The sequence below is a fragment of the Scomber japonicus genome, chromosome 3, assembly GCF_027409825.1.
Source record: "Scomber japonicus isolate fScoJap1 chromosome 3, fScoJap1.pri, whole genome shotgun sequence".
NCBI classification, from domain to species: Eukaryota; Metazoa; Chordata; class Actinopteri; order Scombriformes; family Scombridae; genus Scomber; species Scomber japonicus.
Genome location: NC_070580.1, coordinates 8071857 through 8083921, shown reverse-complemented (window position 1 = coordinate 8083921; position 12065 = coordinate 8071857). Strand labels below are relative to the sequence as shown.

Sequence of the window (12065 nt, the reverse complement as noted above, 5' to 3'; positions counted from 1 at the left end):
GTCAGAGCAGCTGCTGCCAGATGCGTCAAAACGATCAGACAAACAGCTAAATCATGTTCAAAGTTCACTAATTGCATGTTACACAGCAGTAAATTGTAACCATTTGAGCTGCAGTGTTTACGTTAAATGCCACCAGCAAAGTGTTCTGTACGGTCTGTGCTAACCCTGAAGAAAGAGAAATGAAAGAGTGTTGAGATTTTTTAAATTCAAAATGTACCCAAGCAGTCACTATGGAGGTGTAAAGCAAAGCAGCTATCTGTATTTTTCATATACAGTAAGCGGACATTAGATTACATGACATCCTTAGATACAGAATCTAATTCTTTTTATACATAGGTTTTCCATTATGAAGCAAATGAATCCATTTTTAATCAAATCCTCATATCAGTCGTTTTCTTGTTACACTTGTAACACCTGAGTTTTTTTCAATGTTTTTGTTTAGCTTCTGAATGTATTTGTGTTTATGTCTTTACTCTAAAGTCTTTATGTTGTATGTCTCTCCATAGGAGGGCCACCCAACAAGCCCTTACCGGTTAATTGGCTCCTTCTGCTCATTTCTCTTTTGTTAGTTATTGTTTTCTTTCTGCATGTATTACTTTTCTTTTATGTATTTTTTTCTTTCCAATAAAAAAAAACCATAAACATAAATTCCAATGAATACTGCAAATACAACAGAACAGTCGGATAATGAAAGTCAGAAAAAACAAACTTGTTGGATCACACAGAATGATTTAGCTTTTCTTAAAAAACTGATGGTTGTGTTTAACATAGTGGTGGCTTAAAGATTAGAGAAGCAAGCTTGTGACCAGCAGTGTTGGGAAGTAATGAGTTAAATGTAACTGTAATCAGTTATGGTTACTGAGAAAAAATGTGTCATTAAATTATTGTTACTTATGAAAATGTTAATTACAAAGGTTGTTACATCTGAAGTCGGGGTTAGGGTTTTTTTCCTCATCTTTTAATATTGAATATGTTACTAAATAATTATATAGTTGTTATTAATTCTTTGAAATTAACATTTTTAGTGAGTAAATCATGAGGTGGGTGTATCTGGAACACACATAGTCTTAAATGGTGTCACAGTACCAATTAAGCCCATGTCAGACTGTTGACTTTTTCATAAAATATCTTTAATGTATATTCCAAAATGTATATGAACTAAAAAATACATTTTCAAATGAAAGATAAATCCTGATTTATAAGAAATGATCTCTCTTATAAATCATGTCAGTTTATACATATGAAAAACAGCTGAACTTAGATTTTGGTGCTTAATGGGAACACTTACCCTAACAGCTGAAAACATTCATTAGAAAATTAGAAAAGTAATCAAAAAGTTGTCAAATGTAATAAGTTACATTGCTTTCATTAATTAATTAAAATAGTTACATTACTTATTACATTTTGAATAGGGTCATCTTTAACCTCTTACATTTCCAAAGTAACCTTCCCAACCCTGGTGACTAGAGGCTCCAGTGAAGCTCCTCAGTGACTGGCAGATCAGACTGTGCTTGTAGTGGGAAGCTTCCAGGTACCAATGTGTACCTGCATGTGTAACATGGCCCTCAGAGAAACTCAAAATATGAAGATAATCTAAGAATCTGAAAAATCCAAAAAAAAGCAACAAAAACTCATAATAGGGAGGTTACCTTACAACTATAGAACTGTAAATTAAGATGCTGTTTATATCCATACAGTGCACAATCTGTTCTATCTGAGTAATGTATCCATATTTATTTACATTGCTATATTTGTTTTAAATAAAACTGAAATAAATGCATTAAAAATCTGAGCTGGTGCATTTACAAAGTAGTACTGTTTTAAGAAATCAGAGCACCCGGCTTAAGAAAAGAACGCCTAACATTCACAGCCTCATAAGCCAGATGGTGTGGTATTATGCCACTGTGTACACGGCCTGTTGTTACATGATTGCATAAAGCATGTGCCTAACAAATGGAACTGCTGTTGTGACCTGCTTTGCAGCATAAATCATTGTAAACAGAATTATTAAATAATCTAGTTTACATGTGTTTGATGTAATCTGTTGCTCTGCGCTTCCCGCGGAGGAGGATATGTGGTGACACAATCTCAGGATCCTAAATTCCCCTCATGCTGCTTTCTATCACTGTTTCAATTTATCTGGTTGTTAGAACGTGCTTGGGTTTCACAGAAATTGGAATATCCGTCACTTAGTGGCTTTAAAGTTGTTATCTAATTGGCTTAAAGCGACAGGGGTTGTCAAAGGGCATTCAATTTGTCACAAAAGAACAATGGCAGCTTTGGGTGGGCAATTATCTTTAACTACCACTATGTTTAACTACCACACACACACACACACAATGCATTTGGGGATTCGCAATCGCTTCCTGCAACTGGGTAAAATCTTTATCCTTTTCAACGCCAAACACGATTACAAATACATCCAAAACATTCACCAGGCTCCATTAGCTTTCTGTTTCCAGAGGCCCAGATAAAGCATCAAATCAACAACTGTCAGAGAAATGTGGTTTTCAAGCTGTCTCCCAATTAAAACGTTTCTCCCTCTCTCTCCGAGCAATTACGCCTTTGAAAAGCCTGCTTTCATATTTGATAGGATCCCTTTTCAGAAACAGACGAAACCACTATCTGAGCCCGGTACCAAGGTTAAGAGTGCCGTTGCCTCCCCCTGTGTCCACCCGGCCTTTTTCATTCAAGTCGAAGGTGTTACTTTGGCTTTAAAATATTTATGTTGATTTTCTTTTTTGTTTGTTCCACTTCGGCTGCAAATGAATCGCTGCTGTAGTCCCCGCGAGACCACAGCCGACCCCCCCTTGGGCGCTTCACTATTGTGTGTAGTAATAAGGCTCTTGAGAGTGTGTGCTTGGTTGTGACTGAACTGAAGAAGGGCCATGAAAGACCATTGTGCTACACATTTTGTCTATTAAAATAAAGTCTGTAGAGGCTTTTTGTGAGTGCTGCAATGCCCTACCCACAAATATTCTTCTGTTGGTAAGTTACTTTAGTATAGCACAGTCTATATTATTTCTCATGGAATCAGCTTCTCCTTGTGTGTTTTCTTTATATGATGATCTTGTACTGACTCCAGTGGCCAAATCAGCAAACATAGTAGACAATAGATTTTCTGCTACAAAATTAGCAAATCTCTTTTTTTCTATAGTGTATATAATATTATAAAAGATGTAATATAGCAAGAAAACATCACTATGATAATGAAACACCACTGTCAGTATACTCCCAGAAAGGTGCTTATGCCTCAAAAGCAGCAAATTGGCACAATAAGGGGAGTTTAAGATAGCAGTGTATAAAACAGCTTTGTACAACTTCTGTCTACTGTACAAAAGGGCTTTAGCAAAGCCCCCCTTTTTCCACATCAAAGCTGCTTTCTTTTCTAAATGAAACAATGCAATGTTTTTCCCAGCTGAACCTCGAATCATTCGAAGAAAATTAAAAAATCAAAGCAGAGGGAAATCTAGAACTTCTCCTTGAAGAAATAATCAAGCACTCAATCACCTTGGGCCTATAATCAAATCTGCATTGTCCATTTTCCAATACGGTATGAAATGCTGCTTTCAAGCTTGTTTATCTTCACAGAACCTTTTATTTCTCTTCAATGGAAATCCAGTGCTGATAACAAATAGATGCGCCTAAGCTGGGGGTATTTTTTTGTTTTTTTGTTTTTTTGATGAAATAAGTTATGGCTTGAAACCATTTTTCTGAAATGACTGATTTCCCTCCCACATGAGTTTCTTCTTATACGGCACATCTGTGTGGAGACATTGTAGCGTCTGCTGCCTTTTCAAGTGAATTATACCCTTTGTTGATCACCCCTAACACCAACGATAATCACGTGGACTGGTGTAGAATGCACAAGCGTGAAGGCAAGGTTGCAGGCATTAGTTTTAATTGTCGTACCATAATGATTAAGCAGCATTTTTGTGCGGTTTGACTGGGGTCTGGGAAGATGGATGGCCTGCAATGCTATCTATTCTCAGGGAGTCAAGTCCTTGGCACCACAGTGGCTCACTGCTGCTTAGATTAACACAAAGCTGGAGGGCATGATTTCTGGGCCCTCTCCACCTTTTCATTTATTTCCTGTTGAAAAACAATCAAATGTACAAGTCACGTTCTTCTCCTTGTAGTCTGGAATGCTTCCATCGCCACAGTCTACACTGAACAATGTTTAATTTGTTCATTTACATGTTAATTTTTCTCTCTCTCTGTATTTTTTATTTATTTATTTATGTGTTTTTTTTTAGGTGGAAGCTGAATGGCACAGAAATCAGTGCCAAATCTGGATCTCACTACAGCCTTTCTGGAGGCAACCTCAGAATCAGCCATCTGAACAAAGACCAAGATGCTGGAACGTATCAGTGCCTCGCCTCCAACTCTTTCGGGACCATCGTCAGCCGAGAGGCCAGTCTAACCTTTGCATGTGAGTCTTTTTCTGTTAGTCCCTCTCTCTCTCTGGGCAAAAATTTTAGTGGCTTCTGACTTTCCACTGAGAAAAAGAGACGCAGCAAAAAGAAGAAAGTGGCACTCCAGGACAGCGTACAGCTTCTGCTTGATAACATGATCAACATGGAAACATCTCTGGGGGGCTATTACTCTCTCTGTGTGTGCTGAGTGGAGTTTATTCCAAGTCATCACTGCAGATCAAACATAAACCTGCAAAAAGTCAAAGTGAAGTGAAACTCAAAGTAAAGCCTCTTTATGGTAAATAATTCAACTGCCATTAGTGAAGGTCCCTTATACCATAGAAATCGAGGAGAGGAATTCAGTTTTATTTCAACATAAAAATACTGAATTAAATATAAAAGTCCTGCATCAAAATTATTATTTTTTTCAATAAGAATGGATCAAATGACTTGTGTAATGTTAAAGAGATTGTGGAGTAACATAACAAACTTCTATATTTCCCCTTAGCGCTATTGAGCATTTAACCTATTTTACCTGATTGTTTTCATTTTAAAGCCTGCTCTCATCCACATTGCTTCCAGCAGTAACAGCCAGCTCTTTTCAGAAAAAATAGCTCTGATAAACCCACTGTCTGCTACCTGTCCAGCACCAAGTAGCAGTCACACACTAGCTAATGAACACTGTTTAGCATTTTAGCCTCTAAAGGGCTAAATATATTTCCCTTAGGACTTGATGGAGACCAAAACAGAGCTAAACAATGATTGTCAGTTGGACAAAAACATGACTTTAAATGAATGATAAGCTACTGTTTGCTAACACATTCGCTATATAAACTGTGTGTTTTCAGCTTCACAGCACAATTACTGTAGCTTTTAAGTACTTCAGTATTTACAGAACATGTATTTCTGTCTCAAAAGTAAAAGTTCCATCATAAAGTAAAACCTCTCTCAGATTGTTACATTTTACATTAACCTAAACTTAGCTATGCAAGGTGGAAGTAATATAAAACTACTGCTACTGTTTGCTAACATATTCAACATAGAAACTGTGTATGTCACTGCTTTGTTTTCAGCTTCACAACACAACTAAATACTAAATATACTAAATACTAATGCATTCTTATTTTTACATTTTCATATTAACCTAAACTTGTAGCTATACTAGGTAATTCTTAATTTATCATTTAAATGTTATATTTGATCAAGTAAGTGTCTCAAAATATTCTTTTTTTCTATTTTATCACTAGCTAAGTCATAAAAGAGGTTTGTCATAGTATTTAGCCTCTATTTTGCTTGTTTGCTATTTGAGCCTATAGCTAGCTATGACCTTCTAACTGACCTGCAGTAATAAAACCAACAGTTTTTAGATTGTTAAATTGACATTTCAATACTGCAAAGAACGCAATAGCACCTAACCAAAATTCCAAGAGGCAAAGTCAGCACTGTCACTTTTCCAGATTGTTTTATTAATAACTTTTTTTTAAACCGATTTCCGTACATCATGATGATAGATTGTTTGGTGGATCTTGATGAGTCTAACTGACAGCCTCTGGACTTCATATTCCTAAAGCAAGAGGAAGTCAATAAGTGCCTACGGTATGTGCCAGTTATTGGACAAGCATAAATGATGACATTAACAGCAAGTGAGTGATCGCCTGCTCAGATTAGATTCTGAGGTTTGGCGTTTGGGGACAAGGCCACCAATATGTCTCAGGCCATTTGTTTGCTCCCCTGCACCAGTGAAAAGTCAATCCACAATCTGATTCTGCTGGTGGATTTTCACCATGATAGGATGACAGTTCCATCAATTGTTTGGCTCTGACCTTACCAGCCTTCAGTTGTTGTCACAGAGTAAGAGCGTACATGTATGACCGAGTGTCATCTATCTTCTTTATTACTTGTGGTATGGCTTAATTAACTCCACAGCGTGATTGAATGGTGAAGGTTCAAGCGAATAATTTAAAGGGCAACTGGTATTACTGGAGAGTGTCATGCCATTCTTTATAGAAATTTAGGGGAACTCAAATACATTTTCTTTTTCTTCTGCAGACATATTCTGCTCAGATAATGCTGAATATTAGTCATATACGCACCTTCACACTTTAGGTGCAAATGGCATTTCAACACCTATCCTATTTCTTTCCTGTAAAGATGGTGACCTTTTTGTGGTAATTTGACTGTGATTTTGACCAAGACAGACTTTGGGACTTACTCACACCTTTAATAAGCCCAGTGGTAATTAGAGCTGTCACAGCCAAAATGGAACTAATCATTTGAATCTGAAAAAGCACATGTACTACACTGAATGAACAGTCAAAAGTCATAAGATAATAGTCTTAAATTTGGTGTATTTCCAGTTGAATTAGGTGATTGACGCATGGAGAGGTGGGCTCAATCAAATATGTGATAGTACTGCTTTATTTGGGGGAATTTTAACATACACATAATTGCCGTAATATTTTGTTTTTAACATTAAATACACTAGATATAGATACTTATTGTCAACAAATCCCATTAAAAGACCAAAGCAAACAATGCAATTGATTCTTCTATCACGTATTGCCTGTACAACTAAACCTTGATATATTTTCTTCCTCTGTGCCAATGAGTGCCACTGTTGTCCAAAACCTATTAAAACACATAAATGAGTCACACCGTTGCACTGTGTGGCATGTTCTTTCATTACCATGAACATACACGCTCAGTCCCACACTCACCATCCTGCTGCCAAAAATGTGTGCCAAATGCGTGACTGAAAATATTCCTCAGCAAATGCACTATTTACTCCCATTTGAATCATGTTTGCTAAAAACTGCAATTTCCAGCTGTTTTGGGAAATTATTTAGCATTTTAAAAATGGAAGCGCATACATTTGTGATGTGTTTTTAAAGATTTACATTACTTAAGTAGGAACGGGTGAGCTCGAGGTTGAGAGCCACAGACAGGCTGGAGAAGTTGTTGAGTGTTCAAAAGCGGCACATTTTTTCTTTTTGGTCTTTTTTTTTTTGATTTGTTGACAGTAAGAAAGCATAGTGTACTGCCAGCATTATCCTTTAATCAGATGGCATACCTATTTTAAAAGATTTACTAAGTTTGTAATCTTAATGATGCTTCTAGCCAATGGAAGTTTAGGTTCACCAGGAGGAAAAAAAGCCAAGTGTATCACTAGTCTCGGTTGGTGACACAAAATATAGCCTACAGTAAATTGACTGTGTAATTAAATTGACATGGGTATTTAAAAACCTTTCAAAGGCTTAAAATACCGTTGTATATGTTAGTTTTGTTGTTTAGTTTGGTGGTTTGTGCCTATACTTTTTTCTTCTAGCAAATTGTACTATCTTGAAATGAAAATACTGTTACATTGTATATTGCCAATGATTCATATGTTTCGTATGGAATGGTTCATAGTGAACTGCTGTGATGGAATGGGATCTCATTTCTTCATATGAGACATCTTTCTCCAGTCCCCAGCTGTGAGCAGCTACCTACAACTTTAATCTGAACTGCCTTTGAAAACATTTGCAGAGACTTGGCAGTGTGACCCACGATTAAAGCACCAGTTGATGCTGCAAACTGTGCAGCAGCTGCACTTGGTTGTGTGTTTGTTTGTGTTTTCATCAACATCCAACACCAAACCCTAGCACAAGACAAAGGAAAAAAAGAAAAAAGGATAGAGTCACATGAAAATAACCAACTAACTTTGAAATACAGCCTGTCTTCACATGAAAAACGACAGTATAGGTCTAAAATTCAGGCTTGAGAAAATAACCCATAGTTAAGTTTATGCCATCTAGTGGCTGTAGTAATTATGACCTGATAAGACCTGATAAGATTGGTTTGCCGTAAGAGGAGGAGGAGGGCTGATTGGATGGATGGCTCGATAGTTACTTGGAAAAAAGTGGACTTAACCCTTATTTGCTCCCCATTTCCAACCATGAGTTGAGACCACAACTTGTTTTCCAACATATTATATTGTGTTGTTTACTGTTGCCCTGAAGACGAAGGATGCATAACTTTAAGGAAGTATAAACAATGTTTCAAGTGATCATTTACACCCAAACCATGATCTTTCCCTAACCCTAACCAAGTGGTTTTCGTGTCTAAACCTAACCATAACCACATCACTGTCACACCATAAAACATCATTATTTTCAACTGTGATTTGTAATACTTGCAGAAAGCAGTGTAGTACAATCCCATGGGTCATTCTGGAGTGCATTACTACAACCACCATATGGTGTAAATGTAAGTTGTTTATTGCTGACTGAATTTTTCAATCCATATTGTTGTTTATTTATCAAGATATGTTGTTGAAATACTCAAAATTCAGGGCCAAATGTTTGTGAGAGAAATAGTCAGTGTTGAAAAAACACTAGATGACAGATTTGATTTGACAATTCTTATTCCAATATAAGAAATCCTGTTAATGGGTAAACTCTTCGATATTTTTCAGATACCATAAAGTCAGTGTAAAACTATAATAAATATGTTTGTCATACCACAGATAAATGTGTGATTAATGACCCAGTCAAATTTGAATGATTAATAAACTCTGCTGTGAAACGCTGGGGTCGTGTCTGCTGGAATAGAGAATAAAACCGGGCCAAGAACAGACCCTTGAGGCACTCCATAATTCAAGACAGCAGCATCAGACATATTATTACCAACCATAACTGAACAATTGTCTATTTGATAAATATGAAATAAACCAGTATAAACCAGATATGCCAACCCACTGTTGTAGCCTGTCAGTGGGCATTCAGCTTGTATGAATCATCTTGTATTAAAATGTAATTTAGCACCCCCAGGAGACTCTCTGTGCTGTGTTTTTGATGAAAACTAGACAGAAACTTTTCAAAAATACAGTTGGCTTCCGGATTCTCCATTTACTGTGTGGCGACCACTTTTTGTAATGTTTTTGGAAAGAAAGGTAATTTTGCGATAGCCTGGAATTATTGCATAATGTTGGATCCATTTCAAGTTGCACATAGCTAAATTAAAAGAGTCAGGAACCAGAGGTGAGGGATGGGTCAATAATGGCCAATAACCAAGAACCTACAATGGCCAGAACCTGTATGACAAATTTGGCAGGAATGCAACCACCAGGACTTGAAGAAGGTTGTAGATGTGACATAGTCTCTACTAAGCTATTCATTGATATGGGTGCAAATGAGTATAGTGTCATTGAATTATATTCAGTTTAAACCTACAGACCACCACCAAGGAGGCATCTTAGCAGCAGATCACTGAGAGGACCCACTGTTGTATTTCCATGTTTTGATGCTAGTCATTAATAAAGGAAAAGTATTTTGTTCACTCATGCTTCCTCAATTAAGACTTATATCCGTCTTTTGTCTATACATGGCATATCTTGCTGTCAAAATGGACAAAACAAATGAATTGTTTATAACTTCAAAAATGTGTACAGAGATCCAGACATTTGATAATAAAAAGCTAACCAAATTATCCCTGTGTTATTATCAAGACAAGACCAGAGCAAAGCAGGAAATGGTCAACTAATGTCATTACAAAGTACTAAGTTACAAAAATTCACAAGCTTCTTTATTCTATTTTTGTTATTTAATTCATCAGAGCATTTATTTATTAAGCCTAAATATGTCAGTCTAGACATCAGGAAATGCATTCCTTTCAAGTCTTTTAAAGAGTTTAGCAAACTTAATTTAATCATTAATGAATAAACTCATGCATTCATTGGAAAATGCCAGATTTCCTTGTCATGCAGGGTTAAAAATGTATTATCTGTACACGCAAGTACTAAGTGCTTTGAAATATATATAAGTACTAGAACTTAAAAAGTATTCTGACATTTACTAAAACTGCAGACTAATGCCTCACAAGTGAATAAGGGATAGTGATCTCAAACTGGAATAGATTGCTAGTTTTTCTCCCAAAAAATTATAATTAACTGTTCTGGCTCATTATGAGAGGCAAAAGATTTTTAATTTTGAACCGGGTCTTAAAAATGATAATAAAATCCTGATAGTGAGTCACTGGGATCAGGTGTTCTGTTGTCAGGAGAGCAGTGTTGTTCAGTGAACATGCCCTGCCTTCTAATTCAGTCATTTAGCTTTGAGTGTGAGGGATTTCTGCCTTTTCTTTAATTAAATAGGCATCAGTGGTGTCTTAATCTTGTTCCTGGTGAGTAATCTTTCTAAAACGCATTATGGGTGGTGTTGAAGTCACAACGTGTTGTCACAATAAGGGGCAGTTTCAGTTTAGATCAGCATGTAGAAGTCACGTAGAGTTAATTTGAAACCATATATTTCCATTTAAATGTAAATACAACATTTTATTTTATATACTGTAGTAATACCACCTCACTGAATATAGATTACTCTTACTCTTACAAAAGAGCTGGGACCAACCAACCAAACCACACTGGCTGCTTTCCTAACTTTTACATATCTCCTGTAGACAAAAGTAAACACTAAGTAGAATGAAACCAGATTCTTCGGCAAAATCGTATTCCTAAGGTAACATTTGTTAGTCTTCATGCTCCAGGACACCTTCAAGGTTATTCTTTGAAATTGGCGGGACTCCAAATACTTCAGTATTCCTCTCCATGTCACAAACTTTTGATGGATGATGCTACTCCTCACAAGGGTTGTGGCTGTCTACCTCCTGAGGCAAGGATAACTGATGGGCAGTGGGCGCTCCCACTCAATACTGGCTGCCCTTGATTAGTATGTCTATCGATTCTATATCAGTGATTATGTAAAAGATGTACACCCATAATTCATACTGATGAACAGGCTGTATATTCAATAACGGAATTATAGCCTCTTACATAGGTGATGCTGAGAGTGTGTTTTGCTTTGAATGTGGTGATGAGCTTATTTGGTGTTGGGAGGTTTTCACAACGCCAGTACATGACCAGAGATGTCAAAAAGGTCCAACGCTCAGCAAAAAAAAAAATCTTTTTAATTCTTGATATTGGAGCTTGCATCAAAAAAATCTCCAGCTTTGTGTGGGAGTTCATATTCAGTTACTTATACTTACTTACAGGGTGTTTTCAGTGTCAGACAAGCTCATATTTTGCTAAGCATATAAGGGTGAAAATTCTTTATGTCACTAGAGAATGCTTTAAAGCCTTAAGGAAAAATATGAATACCTCATTTAAATGCAAATAAATCCTCTAGACTCCCCTCAGCTGTTGTGATAATGTGGAGTGAGTATATTGACTTAGTTAATGAGGTGTAAATAGCTAATGGGTCTACTCTAGCTGTTACTTTTTATCTGCGGTACACTATCAAGATATCACTCTTGAGGACCTGCAATAAGGTGGCATAACATACTTAGAATTGGTTGTTTATTGCTTTCTAACATTCATAATCATCCAAACCTCCACATACTTGTAGATGAGTGTTTGTCAGGAAGGATTTTTGTAAAAAATAAAGATCTTTCTGTGATGAAGGCTCAACAACTTTAAACTGATTTCCGAGTAATTCTGAGTAGATTTTTAAATACTGAGAATGTTTTAATACCTGTTTGACTGAAAGTATTTACATTTTCCACGTGCTTCCTGGTTTCTAAAGGATAAGAAATGACCACAGATTCTTATTAAAAAAGAGACTCCACTAGTTTGCACATCAAAGTCAGTTTTACCAGTCATGAAAAGTACAGCTCAGC

General features: G+C 36.5%; 1 protein-coding gene across 1 annotated transcript in view; it reads left to right on the top strand.

Moving 5' to 3' along the window:
• The window catches only part of cntn4 (contactin 4), a 124645-nt gene that overhangs the window by 15330 nt on the left and 97250 nt on the right, over positions 1–12065 (top strand). The window contains exon 5 of the mRNA XM_053315477.1: positions 4257–4432. Within this exon, the coding sequence (XP_053171452.1) occupies positions 4257–4432 (176 nt within the window). The remainder of the gene's footprint in view (positions 1–4256; positions 4433–12065) is intronic.